At 42.2% G+C, this 18743-nt stretch overlaps 1 protein-coding gene across 4 annotated transcripts in view; it reads right to left on the bottom strand.

The window, feature by feature from the left end:
- The window catches only part of VIT (vitrin), a 54894-nt gene that overhangs the window by 11373 nt on the left and 24778 nt on the right, over nucleotides 1–18743 (bottom strand). For all 4 annotated transcript variants that reach the window (XM_085576917.1, XM_085576918.1, XM_077782058.2 and 1 more), the window contains 5 exons: nucleotides 15623–15703; nucleotides 13677–13877; nucleotides 13094–13144; nucleotides 7568–7630; nucleotides 3394–3441 (listed from right to left, as the gene is read on the bottom strand). In XM_085576917.1, coding sequence (XP_085433043.1) covers nucleotides 3394–3441; nucleotides 7568–7630; nucleotides 13094–13144; nucleotides 13677–13877; nucleotides 15623–15703 — 444 coding nt within the window. The remainder of the gene's footprint in view (nucleotides 1–3393; nucleotides 3442–7567; nucleotides 7631–13093; nucleotides 13145–13676; nucleotides 13878–15622; nucleotides 15704–18743) is intronic.

Below are 18743 nucleotides of genomic sequence, written 5' to 3'. Positions count from 1 at the left end.
CAGAACAGCTTATTACTTTTGTAAATTGCATGTTAGATTTTTAAAGAAAAGTAGGAGGAAGACTTACTTAAATCTTCATCACCAGGTAAGTTGAGGAAAGATTACTGACTTCAGAGACACAGTGAAAAAGTAATTTTAGAAAGTGTGAACTTTATAAAGAAAAGTATGATAAATTACTAGGTACCACAGAGTTTGTCTCTCCACAGCAGCCAGCCATGAGCAAGCCAAGCATGAGAGCATCAGTGTATGTAAAGGGACATCAGGGAAGGTCACTGCCTAAATATGATGGGAGATGTAACAGCCAAAGCTGGTTGCTGAATGTATCGAGGACCAAGCCATAATAAGGCAGAGTACTGTGAAGAAAACAGAGGGAAGTACCAGCTCCATCTCCCTCTGTAACCACTCCTATTTCTATTCCAGTTAAGTCTAAAATTTTACCTCTCATAATTGTCAAATACAACGTTTTTGAGTTTTTTAGCTGCATGCTGAAAGCTGCACATAGTTTTGGGTCAGGGGCCATGTTTCTATTAAGTCTGAGTATGCAGGACCTGGTATAGAGCTGACCTGATTGGTACCTGATCCCTGCTGGGAGGCTTCAGCATACGGTAGCCTAAGTACCAGACAGGGGTGCTACTGCAGGGACCAAACAGAGCTACTAACAGCATCACCAAAGCAGTGATTTCCTTCTGCTTTTCTTATTCCCAGGCATCTGCTGCTGCCTGTGCCAGAGCCAGGATGTGGAGCTAGCTGGAGCACTGGGCTTGGCCTTGTATGGGAACCCATGGGGCTGTCTGTGAGTAGGCAAAGGGCACAAAGAGTTGCCCTACTTTGTTTACAGCAATTACAGTGATTGCTTTGTGTGCTTTGTTTGAGGATTTCCCTGCTGTGTCTGGCCAGGTTAGGAGAGCCCCGGGGCTGGTGCTACTTTTTGTCACTGTGTATGCTGTGCCTGCAGTCCCACATGCTTCTTCCCTGTGCTCCTACCCAAACTTTGGACAGGATACTTTCTGGGCTGGGAACAGGAGCTCTCCACCCATTCTGGCACTGGCTCTTGTGCCAGAAAAGCCTCTCTCCCACAGCTAGTGGAGCTGGCCCTCTTGTGCAGAGCAGGTTGAATGCATTCAGAAGCAGGCTGTCAAGCCAGGCTCTGACCAGCTTCATCTCTTATGGCTGGAGCAGTTGCCCAGCACTCTGCTGGCTCGTGTCCCTCTTGTCTTGTGCACTGGGGATGAGCTCCCAGGCAAGGAACAGGGAGAAGTGCACCTGGTGTTGTGTATTTGCCCATGGGAAGCCATTTGGATGGGGGAAACACCAGGAGGGAGAGGTAGAGTGGTGGTGCTGGGGCAGCACTGCCTGAGGCTGGCCACCTTGCTCCTGACTGAGGAAAAATAATGTGGAACAGGGGTGACACCAAACAGTTCCATCCAGTGATATCTGCTGCAGGAAACATTTCTGACCTCTCTTAGGCCTGAAGGTCTTGCTGACACTAACCAAACCTGCCTTCAAAGGAAGGCAAGTCTTGTGCAAGTTTATGATTAGTTTATCTGATGTGGAAGTTAAAGGCATCATGACTTGGCCATGCACAGCCTCTCTTTGTCAACCACATGAATGAAAATGATTGAGGTTTTTTTTAAAAAAACTGAAATAGTCATAAGCCTGCCTTCCTGACTGTGTATATTCCAGTAGAGGTTTTAATTACACAGGCACATAATAGTTCCTCAGCAACAGACCAAAGTCACACTTCATCCTGCAGCCTGCACACTGCATATCTCACATGTGCCAGCTTGGTATCCCATATGTGCATTCACCCCCCCACACCTTGCCTTATTTGCAGAACAGAAAGTAGGTGGATTTAACACTGTAGTGAAATTAGAAATTAACATGTGCTATCCATTTTAGCAACTAAATTATATATGAAGGATAATTCATAGATAGTTATCTGCCTCATGCATTTATCTGCATCCTGTAAAATCCATATTCTTTTCCCAGGCATACAGCTGACATTAGCTTTGTCAACATGGAAAACTCAAGTGTAGGCAGTGCAGCATTTTTCATTTTTATTTGTCAGTGCAATTATCAGTTCTTGAAGGTTGTGGGTCAGCTGGCTGATTTGTGCTTAGTGGAACAATAAGGTCATCCACCAAATACTCTTCCCCAATTAACTGGGGAGGTGGTCAATCTCTATGGGCCTCCCTGTTCTGCCAGTCCAATTATTGTTGGTATTGCCATGGGAATTTCAGCCTGCTGCATGGGCAGTCTACAACATGCTAATTAAAGTTCCCTTCACTGATTGTCACAGCTGTCCATACTGATTAAACTTCCCATTCATTTAAGTAAGACAGCAGTGATTACATCCATGCCAGAAACCACTCCTTTGAAGTGACAGTCTGACAAGACTTTATCACACTAGTCTGTGCTGCACTTCAGTTGCTGAGAAACTATTAATACAACATCCCTTCCCCCATGCCCAACCATTCATTGCATTTAATGCAATCTGTCATTTTCTGCCTCAAAATATCCCTCTGCATCCTGGCCCTCGTGGTGTAGCTTTTCCTGAATAAACACACTAGTGGCTTATTAAGAAGAATATTCAAGGGATTGGCCTTTACAAAGGCCACCAGCACAGCCCTCTCCAGCATCACAACCCATGTGGGAAAGACCTCTTATACTGGATGGTCAGGGCCCTTGCAGGAGGGAGAGCACCACGTCAGGAATTGGTCTGTATCTTCTGCAGTCTTATTTTAATGTTCCCGAGGAGAGGGAGCTGTTAAATCTGCAGTGGAAAACTGCTCCCGATTAAGGGTTGCAGGAGTCTTGGTTTTGTTGCTACTCGAGCCTATTAGAAATGTAGGCGTTTTTTTTTTCCCTTCACCAGTATTCATAAAATACTCTTGTCTCCATATTGTCAGTTTTTAGGGTTAAATGTCTGAAAATTTCAACTATGTGCATTGTTCTTTATGTTTGACACAAACCCTCCTTTTCTTATCTGAATGTCTTCCCTAAGTACACTGACATCCGGATAATTTGTCATGTTCTTCACTGATTGCAGCTCTAAACTGTGATCTCAGTTGTGGCATTCCCAAAATACCTTCTAATTTACAAATGGATTTCAGTAGCTAGAATCCCTTTCCTGTAGTGTAGCTGCCAGCTCTTTCCAGAGCTCCTCTCTTCTGCTCCTGCTTTAAGCAGGAACTCAAGAGTGATGAAAGCACAGAATCTTCTAAGATGTAAACAACATACCTTATTTGTAATTTTGAATGATGTAATTACTTCTTAAAATGAGATTGTTATCATCAGTGCCATGGGCCTGATGGATAAATAGATTTAGCTTTACCCATGTGTGATGGAAAGCACTTATTCCCAGAGCAGTTACTAGATGTTTTAAATATTTACCTGTGTCAAAAATGCTCAGTCCAGGTTTCCATGAGTCTATTTCCATTGCTTTCACACATGAAAGAGAAAAAAAACCAAAAACAAACCTTTACTGCTAGTAGTGCAAGCACTAGAGATCACACAGTTCTGACTCAATTTAGAGTTTTAGAGTTCAGTTCAGACAATAACTTAAATTAATAACGTAGGAGCTGAGGAAATTAGTAAACCTGGGAACTGTTACATGCACATTTCAAGCCATGATTAGGAGCCTTGTATCACTACCTTCAGAGGAAAACCTTTTTTAAGGTTTTAAATACATCTCACTAGATCTGTTTTGGTCTTATTTCTCTAAATTACACTGATACTGAGGCACAAACCTCAGTAATTTTTTTTTTAATTTAAGTTGTTTTTCACTGAAAATCTGCAAGGACCTCTCACCTTCAGATTTTTCTATCCCCTCAGCCCACCAAAACACAAAGAAATTGTCTAAAAATTGCTTTCCACTTATTAGGCATGGATAGCTTCATCAAAATTGTTGCCCTTATAAATAAACCCCAAAATGTCTTTGGTTTTGGAACCTGCTGAAAGATGTTCCCAAAAAGTGATGTTTTGCTCTGGATTGCAGCCAGATGAATGCCCTTGCATCTGACTAGGACAGAAACAGTTCCTAGGAATCCCAGGAAGAAAAGCTTTAACTCTATTGAAGATCCAAGAAGCTGCACAGAGCTCGTGTGCTCTTGACTAGAGCCAGTGGGTGAAGCTTCAATAAAGCTGTGCATGGACTTGCCAGTGTCCTCCAGCCTAGAGAGCACTGACCTTGTCCTTGGATTGCCTTTCCCATGGGGAGCTATCAGCTTCTCTTTGGGAGGGAGACTTGTTGGATGAGTCGGATGGCTGAATAAGGTGTGTGATCTCCCTTAGGGTAGGAGGAACCCTGTCATGTTTCATTGCTAGAGTGATTTCCCTCCTTATGCTGAGCACTACTTAAATACCCTATGAAGGATCTGAAAACTGAGGACAGTGAATGGCTAGGTCAGTCATGAAGCACACAGAAATTTTTTTGTGATTTTGCTTAGGAGGAGAAATTGGGTAAAAGAAGGGCAGGTCTGGGTAATGGGAAAAGAAACAAGAAGAAAACCAGTAGAAATATTCCTATATTCTGGCAGTGTTGTTTACCAGTTTCATACATCCTTCAGCAGAGTCATGAGAAAAGAGCAGCAACAGGAGCTAGGGGTGAGGGTTCAGCACAGGAGGACCCTACCCCCACAGAAAAGCTGATTTGTTATCATAGTGGCCAACATGTCTCCTGAATGCTGTCACTGAGAAGAACAAATTTCAATTAAACCAGTTTGTGAGTAGATAATCTCCAAAGGTGTGCCTCCCCCTCCCGGGCTGGAGGAGCACCTAGTGACTGTGAGAAAGGAAGATTCATATGAGGCTGCTTTTCATCCTAACAAGCTGAGAAGAAAAACCAGACAAAGAGCAAATTACAAAGAAGACCCTGCACTTCTCGAGCCTTCTGTACAAATATACTACAGTGGCAAACCTGTTTAAAGCAGCAGGAACTGTATGGCAAATGGAACCAGCTGAGGAGCTACACAAATATTTGCCCACTTTTCTCTTCTTCATACATAGGGATGTGAGCTGAAGGATCAGAGCAATGGAATGTGCCCATCTCACGTGTCACAGGTTTTGTTTCTGCTGCCACTTCATTGTCAGGGAGCACCCTCAGAAACCAGGCTTCTTTAATATCTCTGACTGTTTACAAAAGACAGGCAGATGCTGAAAGACTGTTTTTTATCAGTGAATAATGGTGAGGTTTTTCTAGATTAACAATTAACAGCTTCATCAGCTCAGGTGTCCACAGGTACTCTAGTCTGTCCAAATCCCTGTGGGTAGGAGCTGTCCATTGTTTCTTCCACCAGTCTTCTCAGTTCACCCATTTAGAACTTTCTGTGTCAGTTTACTATCCTAATGAAGAAGATAAGTACCAAGAACATAAGATAAGTACCAAGAATTTGGGGTAGCTGTCTGCAAATATGCAAAATACACAGTTTTTTTAGTGACCTGTTTATCCAGGAAAAAGGTCTATTGCTTGCATATTGTCCTAGAACACATAATGAAGAAAGCTGTCCATTAAATGTATATCTGAAAGTGAAATGATTATTTTTATAACTAGGGTTTTTTTTCCCCTCACTTGAAGATGCCCATTTAAAAAAAGGGTTGATTTTTAACATACTTCAAGACTTGTCTCTTTAAAAAAAAAAAAAGACACCACCAAAATTATTCAGTATAATTGCCTTGAAAAACATTTTTGAAAACTCAGGATTAAGTAAGTGTGGGATTTCAAGGGAGTTAATGTGCGTGGCACAAGTAACTGGTGTTTTGGGGAAGGCATTTTTCTAGCACAATTTTCTGGCAACCTGAGCTGATGAGAGGAAGTTCCTTGACATCGTGGCCAAACTCTCAGATCTGATCACTGCTCTTTGCGCACACTTGGTGGGATCAAGAAGCACAACCTTCCTTTCCAAGAAAACAAGGACTTGTTCAGGAATTTTCCTTTGATTGTTAGAAAAGTTTGCTGCTTGAAAGCAACATATCTGAGCTGCCACATTCTGGACTGAAAAAAGGGTCAGGACTTACTGGGAATACAGCAAATATGTGTGTTTCTTTTTCTTCTTGTTCTGCGGTGAAGAAAACAGAATAATTTATGATGGAAAATTTGTGCCTTTTAATAATTTTAGGGTGATGTTAAGGTGCCTTAAGCAATTAGATGGAGTGAAATACTGACTTTGATTTAAGTAAGACTCAGCAGTATTCTCCTGTTTTTCTGGCAATGATTTGGCTAGCCTGAGAAGTAGCCAGTACACCATTTGGTATGGCCAAAAATGTATGAAAAAGACAAACACTGATGGAAAACAGAAAGAAGAGAAGGAGATTGAAATGAGGAGGGGTAGAAAAGTGAGAGAATGGAGTCCATCTTAGCAAAAGTGCATTTTAAATATGCTGCAACTAGGTCAACTACAAATTGTCATTTTGACCAGGAGACTTCTGGGTGAGATTACTTGGCTGGAATTATCTGGAAAGAGAATAACATATCCTGCATAATAACATCCTCTAACCTCAATGTGAATGACTACTTGGCTCTTCCCTGCCAGAATACACCTCCTGTGATTCCCAGTTCTTACCAAATCCCTCAGGGCCCAGGGACCTGCTGCAGTCTCTCCCTTCCCAGTGGGTTTGGCTGCCCATGCCAGAGGTCAACACTGGTACAGGGCAGCACTTGCCTTGTGATGTGTGTGAGAAAGGGCTCTGGGAAGCATCTATAAGACAGCACAGAGGTGCACACCCTCTCCTTTGCTCCTTGTACCTGTACCTAGGCTTGTGCCTTGCTATCTTGACCCTGACCTTGCCTCACTTACCTGTTGCCCTGCCTCAGCTGGTCAGACCTGCCTCATTGCTCGGGACTTGCCTGGCAGCCTGGGCTATTGGGTCACCCTGGGAACCACCACTGGACCTGCTCTGCTGCTCTTGTGGGGACTCTGTGGTCCTGCAGCCTCACTGCAGCCCTGCATGCCTTGCAGCAACCCAACTCCCATCCTGCATCCCACCCTGGGTGCTCCCAGTCAAAATCTGTCTCAGAGAAACTCTGCTGTCCATCATGGGAGAGTTAGTGTTTGGTATGTGTGCTGAGAACTCTGGAGCCCCTGGAAAGTTGTTGTAGGTCTTGCAAAGTGCCTGCTGACTGGGCTGCTTGCTAGGGAAGGGTTAGTTGCACTTCCAGGAAGCGAGAACAGTACAAGTGATGTTTCTACCCTCAGTATTAAAAGCAATCTCTACTTTCATTGTCAGCCTGGAGGTTTCTGGAAACCACAGGAAAAGAAGATCTAGCTCTATGGAGACCTGGTAGGCTGCACAGAGCTGGTTGCTTGTTTTCTGTTTTGACTAACAAATAAGAAAAATTGCAAACATTTTGTAGATGTTGATTCTCATGGCCTGAAACAACAGGTCACATGTGACTGAGCTTTCCTTCCCCTTTCCCTTTCAGGAAGTTGCTAGTTGGTGCTCAATGCATGAGTCTTGCCCTGGTCCTCTTCCAGGATGCTGGAAAACAATGTGCAGTGCAAGGACTAATCTGTGGTTGCTAAAACTGTTAAAGAGACTGGAAAATCTGCTGCTAGCAGTTCTTGCTCACCCAGGTGGACTGGAAAGCTGGCAGCCCTCTGGAAGGTGACAACGGGCTCTTGGTGCTGAGCACCTGCAAAATTGGACAAAGAGGCAAGAGGTTAAATAGATGCCAGTGGGTGAGGAGAGAGGAGCATCATCACAAGCAATGCAGTGGCCACAAATTGTCTTTCTTCAGAAGGGATGCAGTGGCCCCAGATTGTCTTTCTGCACATTTTCAGACCACACATAAAAGGAAGATGGAAACTATGAATTAATTTTAAAGGGCTGAAAGAGGCTGGAAAAAGAGTTTAAATGTTAGTAGGTGCTGCAGAGTGCAGCTATTAGCTGGTCTGCTGGAACAACTGGCAGTGGGTCCTGGGATGCTGACTGTGCTCAGGGCCTGTGAACTGAGTCAGACAAGCCTACACTGAAACAATGGTTGCCTCTCATTTTGTAACAGCAAATGTTATAGAAGACCTCTATAAATTATTTTAGACTAGTGTTTTGAGAACAATTCCATTCTAATCAATCTCTTTTACTTTTTTCCTTTAAAATTACACTATTGTCATGCAGTGACTATTATATCTCCTGTCACTGCAGCCTGCTATGAACATGGTTAGGAGGGAAAACCAGTGTGTTACTGCATGATTTGGTAGATGTAAGTGGTAAAAATATCTGCAGGGGTGAAATAGAGGAGGATAGTAATGTCTTTACCTGTATTGTGTCATAAAATATTCCTGTTAATTGCAGAGGTGGAAGTGCCCCAGAATGCTTTAAAAATATTTTATTGGTTAGCACATGGAACTTAACCACAAGTTTTTCTAGCATTTGAGCAGTACAAATCTACTGTCTCTTGTTAAATTAAAGCAAACCTGTATTCTGTCCTCTTCCTTGTGCGGCCTGAACCTGTCCTATGTAGACATCAAAGTGGAAAAGTGTGATTTATTCCCATTGTTCAGTACTACTGCTACCTAGCTGTTTCACTGAGTCACACTTTATAGCTGTCAGAATTGATGGTTCATATAAAGAGTTTCATTAATACACTTTCTTAGATGTTAACTATATATTTTGAGCCTGCTTAGAAAAGGATTGTCTTGCTCTGTCTGTCATACAGATCTGTCTGTGCCCTTTAGTTATGGATATTACTTCTACAAGTCTCTGGTCTGCATTTAAAAGATCTGCAGTTACCTCTGTGGTTTGCTTTCCTTTGTAATTTTCCTTCTCCCACTCACACTGGTGATCTGTGTTTATCTCTATTTCTGTACAATCCAATTGTCCTAGTTGTGTGAGTAAGGTTTTAACCCCAACCCCAAAACAACCCCCCAGACCAGATACTACCCTTTCTGAGGAGATTAAGTGGATATGAGCAAGCAGGCAGACCAAAAGTAATGAGACAATAGAAAAAATAATGTGGGATAATTAATGTGTCTGACATATCTTCTACACAAAGGCTTTTTTTAAAGGTGATTGGGTTATTAAATTCCCATTGTTCAAAAATACTGAGGGCTCTAAGCATTTGCAGATTAAAACCATGTCTTTAATCATGTCTTTCATTTAATTAATTATTCCTAAGAAGCCTGTTAACAAATTTATCCTTTAACAAGCCTTTATTCATTAGTTTTCCTAGAAAGATTAATTTGAAAGCCTGGTGAAATCAGGTGGGAATGTTCTACCAGACTCTGTGAACACTGGACAGGGGCCCAAGAGGTTATTTTATCAATAAGATGTCATCAATGAGACCATTTTGAATGGTTGTCTAAGAAAACAAGAATTGCTGCTCCTTGGAACTTGACATTGCAAAATTAAGTGAAGTAAGTAGCTTGTGTTTGACCCAAACTTGAACCTACAAGGCCACGAGAAACCCCTTGACAGGATTTCTAGGAGCTATCCTAAGAGACCTTGTAAACTCCAGATGCCAAAGAGATCCTGTTTATGGAAGTAATGGGCTCATCTGCCAAAACTGGCAAGGCTTTTAAACTCTAAGCGTGTAAGGCTCCAGATGGACCACAGCTATACCAGGCTGAGTATTCTGCTTTCGGAGAGAAAAATCTGTGTGTGCAGCAGTCAGTGTTGTATGGAATTGTGCAGGGCAAGCATTACATACAGGAAATCAGTGTGTGCCAAAGAGGTGGTAGAAAATTAACTCTCAGAGCTGCCCTTGTCTCATGTTTGCCATGACTGAGCCCCAGTGCACATCTAACACTCATTACAAGATCAGTGGAAACAAAGTACAAGAGGGTAAAAGAGACATTACCTCAGTATCCAAGTATTTAATGCCACTTTTAAATTTTAATTTGATGTTAGCAATGTGGATTTCTCTCTATGCACGACAGGGCTGAGCCATGGAGCTGCTCCCTCTTGCTGTGCCTCCCAAAGGCACATTACCCCCATCCCTGCAGTAAGCTGCTTTCTGCCATGCTTTTGTTGGGTGGGGCAAACATGGTGGTGGTAGAGGAGAAAAAGTTGGAATTGCACTTCCAGGTTGCAAGGCTTGTTCTTCCTTAGAATCTGAGATGCCAGTGAGGCTGTGGCATGGGAATATATGTTCATTAGAACAGAGCTTTGTGTAAGCTGGAGGCCGAGCAGGACTAAAAGAAGTCTGTAACAAACTGGGGATGGACAGTCCCTGGCAAATTCAAAGAACTGGGTCAAAATCAAAGTAGTGGAGCAGAGAAACCTTGGCTGGCAAGTTCTGTGGTGAGCAGGGAGGCATGGAGGCAGGAAATTATGAGAACAGCGGTGTATGTGCAGTTTAGAGTGAACCTGTGAATAATGAGAACTGATTTGAGAAGAAGAGGAACTGCTCTGTGCACAAAACATGCCTGGACATCTGCAACTTGGTCAGCACCCTTGATGGGTTAAGTAGTCAGGGATAACTTGGGGAGAAAGACAGCATCCAAAAATAAACTCCAGCTGTTCTCCCTGGTGCCAGGATGGAATATTTGTCCAGTGCTCCCTGAAAGCATGAGCCCTACTGGTCTTCCTGCTGGAGAAGAGCTTTCAATGCCCTCTCTGGCACTTACAGTACCACTGTCTCATGTCCTTTAAATATCTTTCTGTTTACTGCCCTATGAAGTCACAGCTGGGGATGAAATCTGTGTAGTGTACCATGGTAGGCAATGCCCAGCTTAGAGTGCCTGTTTGAAAATAGATGCAACCATCTGGACACAGAGGGCAGGAAAGCACTTCACCTGGCAATGCCCAGGCAATTGCTGCCCAATGCTTGTTGTCAGCTCAGTGCTTCAACATGGCACCAAGAACCATGATTGCAGTGCTCACAGAAGCACTGGATTTAAGACCCAAGCCTCATCTAGGGTCCAAGCTGCTGTGTAAGAAAGGATTGCTTGAAGAGCTGAGATGGGAGAGAACAAGTGAGCTTGTGGCCCTTGGGAGTGTGCTGGGTTAGCTGCTGTTGGACAGAGGCAGAAGTCTTAGTAGGGCAGGCAGGAACCAGCTGTCATATGGCACACTAGTCACATAGGTGTTTTCTTCACTTAGTAGTTTTGGCACATCAAGTCTTTGAGGCAGGGGGGTCTGGCAATGGAGCAGAGTCTCCATTAATTTTTATGTTACTCTATCTTTGAAAAGCAGAAGATAGAGGGTAAAGAACAGCAAGAACTAGGGCAGCAGTTTTGCCCCTGTTCTCATGCTCTAATCTGCAAGTCCTGCTTTTATTTTGCTCCTGTGAGCTATTGCTAGTGCCAGTGGCTGGAAATGGAAATGGTGTGTTCATTCTGACTGTGCTCTGTTTCATAGCTGTTTACTTTTGAGGTGTCTTTTGCAGGAAAACTACCAATGCACAGTGAGAGGTAGATCTGTGAGTCTCTGTGAGCCAGGATGGACAGGAAAACATCTGATTATGTTCAGTCAAGCCAAACTCTGGTTAATACCAACAACCGGAAACACTGAATGACAGCAGTGGGTCCTAAAGGCTCCTCAGACAGAGAAAACAGCTTTATGTATGGTCATGACATCAAAACTGTACTTTCTGTATTTTTAAATTTATCCAGCTCTTCTCTTTCAGAATCAGGAAGGGGTCAGGAGAATTCAGGAATATCAGGTACTGACATGCTGGACACAATCCTAGAAATGTAGTCTGCGAAATCCGAAGTGGGTCTCTGCCACTCCAGCTCTTAGCTGTAATCACTTTAATATTTTGGGAATTAATTTATGCTTAGAACTTCAGTAAAGAAAATCATAAATAAAGATGAATCCAAATTACGATTAAATGACCACTGAAAAGATTGGAAAATTTGAGAAGTTTTTGTTTGGGGTCCTTTGTTGGTTTTTTGGTTTTGTTTTGTTTAGGGTTTGTTTTCAATTTTTGGACTAAATTACTTGTCTTATTGAAGCAAATACAACCTTCCTACTGATTTTAGTGTTGCCAATACTTTCAACACTCATCTCTTTCTGACTGGGGAACCGCAAACAGGGTTTCCTAATTGCTAGTAAAGACAGTAAAGGTCTCCTCTGTGCTCAGCCTGTGGGAATAGGAAGTAGAAAAGAAAGCAACAAGCAGAACTAAGTTAACAGGCACATTAGATACTGAATGATGCAGATTTCCACAGAATTTAAACCCTTTTGAATCTTTAAATTTCTGTAAATTTCTGTAAATCCTGCCATGCACATACCTACCTGCACATTTGACTTGATAACATTAACCCTTCCAGCCCATGCCTTTATTCTGCACTAACAACTAAGTTTTACTTAATTGTGCTTCACCTCAAGACTTGAATTTCCTGTTCTTGTTCTTGGCTGTGAATTACTTGGCACCGGGGATGACTGCAGTAATGTGAGAGGAAACCTGAGTTGAAAGCACTCAGAAATAGCTATGGAACATGAAAGCTAATGATATCCCAGCTCCCTTTCCACTCAAAAGCAATCATATCCCCATGCTCAGAACCTTTCAAACGGTTGAAAGTATTCTCCTTTTCTTGACTGCACAGCTGAGCAATTGCACAGTGTATGGAAAAACACCTCTATATACTTGCATGGCAGGCTGTGGGCTGGACTTGGGAGCAGGTTCCTGGACTGAGATGCAGAGCTCTGAGCAGCCACCATTCCACTGTCAATAACAATCAGCAAGCCAGGAATAACATCACATGTGTGCCAGGCTCAGAACACAGTGGAGATTTCAGAGAGAAGAGTGTTTTAATGTATTTCAGCATTTCAGAGCTTCCAGCCTGAAGCTTAGATGGCTGTGCAGCCCTCTGCATCATGTGTTTTACAACTAAATCAAGTCTCCCTTTGAAGGAGTATGACAGAAGGAAGTAATAGGAAAACATGATTCAAATAGCAAAATCTTAGTCTCAAGTTTTGCAAAACCCAGCTTTTGTCACAGCTGAAATGGGCTGATACTCACTAGTAAGGCTTCCTCAGAACTGTGGGTGATCAACATCTTTGACATTCAGGCCAAGCATCTGTTTTTTCAGTTTAAATCCAGACTTGGATTCAGACATTGAGTTTGCTGAGGCTTGAAAGTTTATTGAATCATTGCTGCCCTAAAACACACTGTGCTGCATGCCTTGTGGCATACTTACTTCACCATACTTACTTGCTGCTGCAGCTACCACAGACGCATATGCTGGGTGGACACTGCTAGAACCTAAAAATAAGAGTTTTTAATTTTCAACAAAAATTAAAGCAAATCAAAAAATCGAAGCAAATCTCCACAATGCTAATGAATAACAATAAATGAAGAATGAAAGATTAAGGAAAATCAGATGTTCAAAAACAGTATGAAAATTCCTTCCGGGTGTTTTAATCTTAAAAATTCAAAAGCTGTTACAAAAAGTATACTACAACTTTATTCTATTGAAACTTATCACAAAATTAATTCTGAAATGAGTCTTCACTTATCTGTTGATCTCCCAGTCTAGATATGAGAATCAAAGAACTATGTATTGACTTCTATACCTGAAAGTCATCACAGAATTTGGGAATGGAGAGCTTACTCTCATATGAATTAGTCTGCTGGACTTAACATATTTTTTTTTTCATTCCTAGCATTTCTACATTGAATTACTGAACTCATCATCCTCTAAATCATGGTATATCCAGCTGTATATCTTGTTCCTTAGAATTTTAGGAGAGCTGTCAGTCCAGAGGAAAGCAATGAAAACATCCATGCTACTGACCCATATCTCTGACCCTTTGCAGTCCAGGTCTAGGCTTGGCTGGAGCTGATGTGGTTCTGGTTGCTGCAGCTGTTGTGGTTGGCTGTGGCACTGTGGTGGAAGGATCTGTGGTTGTGGTCGTCGGTGTGGGGGTTGTGGTGGCCATTTGTGTGGTGGGGGTCAGCACCGCAGTTGTCTGATACTCCTTGTGGACTGCATCCCCTGCAGGAATATTGACATGTCACTGTGGCTGGATGTGTGCCATACATGGAAGCATCAGCAGCAGCACTCAATGTTTAAGGCAACCCAGAAACTGGCATTCTCTTCAGAATGCCTACAAGCATCCTCATCTGTGGAGCCATTAGTGCCTTCGTTGTGGATGTGTCGTGCAGGTACCTGTGTGACACTGCTCTCAGAGGGTGCTGACAACAGCCTGTTGCAGTGTTAATGTTCCCCCTACACTTTTCTGCTTTGGCCAGGAACACTTGTCAAAACTGACAGATGTCTCAGACCTATGAAATGGTTCAACCAGCCAGTTGCAGATTCTGTTTTGGCATAGTCTTTTCTCAGTGTAATTAAGTACTTAGAAAGTCCATATAAATGGAAATCAGCTGGCATCTGGTAGTAAAGATGGCCAATCTGAGTCATAGACCAGAAAAAAATTGCAGCACTGAAATGTTTTTGACAGAAAGACGATTTTCAGATAAAGATGATTTGGGGGAATGGGTCAGAGCCAGAGCAGGGAGCGTCAGGGGTTTGGCTGAGGAGAGTGGAGGAGAGCACCACCTGGAAGGTGCCAATCTCATCTAAATTTGACTCATCTCACAGTTGCTACTACTTTTAAGATGTATCATCTGTTGTGAGAGCAGTGGCAATTCTAGTTGCAAAATATACATCCTAAATATCCTTATAAAAATAGTCAACATGCTTAGGTTCTTCCAAGTCATTTTCTCAGAAAAAGTTCTTCACTGTTATCTTTTCCATCTAGCTACAATAAAACTGTGCTAAAATATATTCCATGTTAACCTTGGTCTTGTTCCTTTCCTCCCTGCCGATAGCCCTGGGGATGGCCTGACACACTGTTTACATTTAACGGGAACGGAGCTCTCTCTATGCACTGCTGCACAACACAAGCTTGTGTTCTACTGCTATTTCTGGATGTTCTTCTTTTGGAAGGCATCGTTGTGAAACTGTCTGGTGGATTAATTATCACCTAATGCTAGGCAGTGAAAAACTCAGATCTCAGTCAGTTTTAATGGAATAATGCTGAAAGAGGGCTCAGCAGAAAAACAACAACTCAGCTGAAAAAATCAGCATGAATGGCTCTTTTTGGGCTGAACAGTGCACTGCTCCATGAAACTGTGCTAAAAGAAAGAAAACAGAGGGCACAGTGAGTCTTCCCCTGTGATCCTGTACTGCTGAAATAGGGAGCAGGCACACTGGCCAGCTTTATACCCCAGTCAGTGAGGAGCAAGGAAGCTGGAAGCTAACAGTATTAGCAGAAAACCTGAGGAAGCAGCATAGTAAGAGCAAAGAAAAGCTGTTCCCTTGGTGCATGTTGGCTGAGTTTCTAGTGGATCCTTTAACACAAGAGAAAGCTGTTCCCAGTGCTCCTGCAGGCAGGGTACCCATCTCTTTCACAGGGTATTCAAAGGGTTTTCAGGGCACATGCCCTGCATAGGAGATTGCCAAGAACCATAATGCAAGATTTTCAAGTTCACAAAACCTGAACTCATTCAAAGCACAAGCGGAAATTAAATTCTGTGGGTACCCTCTTCTCTGAATTAACATAAGCCCTTCAAGCTCCATTGCAGTTTGGTTTGGTGGGAAAGGAGCTGTGGAGAGGAGGTTGGATGGGGGAGGTAAAGCTGTCTGTGTAACCAGCGTCAAAATTCTTCCTATAAGCACCTGCAGGCAGATTAGGGGGGTTGGATACTGTAAAGAGTACCAAGATCCCCAACCCTTACCTTCATGTGATGCTTTTCCTGATGTGTTAGCAGTGTCTGCACTCTTCATACCTTTTACGTCTTGCTCTGTTTTTTTAGACTCTGAAGCAAAATTGAGCACATTAGAAAAGGCAGCTCTGTAAAGAAAATAATTTCATGTCTCCCATTTAGAGATTATCAGTCCCCAAAGGAAGGCATCCTGTCACATGGCATTAGGAATGTTTGGCAGTCCAATCAGGGCTTTATCACCTACTGGGAAAAAGCAACTCCTAGGGACCAGTCACCCCTTATCTTTCATGCTAAACTTTGGCATTTTTACAGCCCAAAAGTTCCTGACAGAATCAACAGAATTTCTGAAGTAGGTGAGAAGTATGGGCATTTGCCAGCAATAAGCCAATACTCATAAGATTTAATGCATTATATTTTTTTCCTCTGAGTAATCGCATGTTCTGAGAACCAGGATCATGATGTGTCTATGCTGTTTGGGAAGTACTTGCTAATGTACAATCTATCAGTCACTAATTCATGTTCAGATGTATTTCTTTCTTGCCTGACATTTTGAGATCATTATGGGGCCAAATCCTGAATGCCATGGACTGGCTTAGAAGGAAAAGGGAGATTTTTTTGTTCTTTTTTTTTTATTATTTCTAAAACCCAGAGATACCAACATACTTGGAATACTTATAGTTTATTTACTGCTACCTCACAAAATAATCTACTTCTGTACTTCTGCTTTTTTATCTCACTGAGTACTGGAGGATTCTCTCCCCCCCACTTTTTTTTTTTTTTTTTTTTTTTGTTTTGTTTTGTTTTGTTTTGTTTTGTTTTAATTCTCTAGCTCTTTTGGCAGCATCAAACTGTTTGAGAATTTACTGCAGTGTTAATGTTTTCCTAAAATTTTGCACTGTTTTTTCTAAACATCTTTTAATAGCTTTGAGCAGCTGTTAAGAGTTTTGGGAAGGCTTTGGTTGCTGTGCCCAGCATTTGAGAAGTACTGTAACCACCAGGAGCATTTAAAGAAATGTCAGGCACTATGAATCTCTGGCATCTCTGGGATGAGGACTAAAATTGCATCTCTCACAGCTGATCAGGTATGAAGTAGGGGTTTTTTTGTTAATCTGGCAGCAGTGAGTGTAATACTCAAAGGACTGCTTTTTCTTCCTGCAGATAATGGATTTAAGTATCAAAGTGAGCCGTGTGGTGTCTATAATTAAAATTAGAAGAAAAAGTAGCTCTTTTTAATATTAAAAAGTAAGTAGGAAATTCTCTTTCACCAAATGGCCCTGGCTGTGGATTACAGAGGCAGGATTATTTTAAAGACAAGCTGTTTCTAACAGAGAACAGCTGAGATGGCTGAGTTGAGGGGGCAGATCTACGGAGGGCTGATAGGGCCAAGTAGAGCTTGAGGAAGATAGATTGTGAACAATGGATCTCTTTGTAGCTGTGGGACAAGGCTGGGTAAAAATCACGTGGTGACACTGGGTTGGGTTTGATATAATAGTTGCTTGCTCCTCTGATAATCCTGGGCTTTCTCTGCATGAATGCACTGTCTTTGTTATTAGGCATTTTCATTCACACAGCAAAGATTTTTGTCTTTGGTTTGCTGCAGGAACAAGCTTTTGGTATTTTGCTTGTGTGGCAGAACCCTGACTGGTGATGCTCCCCATTTCTATACTGATTCTTACGTTACATGGTTTTTGGCACTGGTGGAAGACACCATTGCTTACAGCCTGCTAAGCTCAGTTCTGGTTGTGATTGTCTCTGGTCTGCTTTGAAATGTGTGGGTTGATATTTCAAGTATGGCTACACTTGGGGATGATGAGCTGTGATTTAATGAACATTTCTCAGAAAAAGTCAAGTCAAGATTCCTAAGGTATTGCCCTCCCCTCTAGCAGAGCATGGTGTTTGGGTCAAATAATTTCTGCATGTGTGGTCAAGAAATATACAAATCTGTACCTATTTGATTGTAAATGCAAAGGTATTACAAAATAAAGGCATGGAATTGAGCTGCATATATTTGGTCTGAACAACTACTCTTTTAGATTTAAACTGGCTTCTGTTTAAGTGAAAATATAAAGATGGAGGGCAACGAAGCTGGTGAAAGGGCTGGAGCATAAATCTTATGAGGAACAGCTAAGGGAACTCAGTTGTTCTAGCCTGGGAAAAAAACATCAAGGCTCAGAGGGGACTTAATGGATCTCTGCAATATCTGAAATGAGGTTGTAGTGAGGTGGGGGTCAGTCAAGAGGAAATGGCCTCAGGTTGTTCCCAGGTAGGTTTAGACTGGATATTAGAAAGAATTTCTTCACAGAAAGTGTTGTCAATCTTTGGAGCAGGCTTTCCAGGGAAGTGATAAAGTGACCATCCCTGGACATATTTGCAAGACACGTAGATGTGGCACTTAAGGACGTGGTTATGATGGGCATGATGACAGTGCTGAGTTGTGCTTGATGGCCTTCTTCTGACCATAATGATTCTAAAATTATGTGAGAAAAGAGCTCTGTACTTTTCTTCCAAGGACCAAACAATAATGTACAGGAGAAGAGTAGGTCTCCAAGTAACCTCTCTGTGGTCTTGGATGAATGCACCCAGTGCCAGGAATTTGAGTTCATGGAGAAGATACAGCTCATTTCCTTTTACCACAGCTCACAGTGGATATGCCCAGGAAGGCTCAGGCTCAGCAATCAGTAAAAGGACGGTGTAAGGGAAGTGCACTGTAGTATGAGACATTCATTTTCTGTTTGCATCCCCAAGAGAGAGTCTGAACCTTACATAGCTGTAACAGGGAGCAAAACCAAGGGTCATTTCAGTGGTAATCCATGTGCACTTGAATGTCAGCTACCCACCAGTGTGAAACTTGATCAAAGACCTCTTCAAGCAACTAAATTATTTAAACTGAGTTGAGTCTTACAGAGTGGATGCTAAACTAAAATGATTATACAGAGTAGTTCTTTATTGTAGCATTCTTAGTTAAGCTTCTGTGGATTACCATTTGTATTATATTGCTATTTAATATTATACTCTCAGGACTGACCACCCCAAGAGATAACATGAGTAACATTAGGCGAAAAACAACATGTATCACCTCAAATGCTTGCATATAACCAGTACACCATAACATTCAGTAACAGATCTAAAGCAA

The sequence above is a fragment of the Lonchura striata genome, chromosome 3 (assembly GCF_050655825.1).
Source record: "Lonchura striata isolate lonStrDom1 chromosome 3, ASM5065582v1, whole genome shotgun sequence".
NCBI classification, from domain to species: domain Eukaryota; kingdom Metazoa; phylum Chordata; class Aves; order Passeriformes; family Estrildidae; genus Lonchura; species Lonchura striata.
The sequence above is the reverse complement of the archived record's forward strand: the minus strand, read 5'-3'. Positions and strand labels throughout refer to the sequence as shown.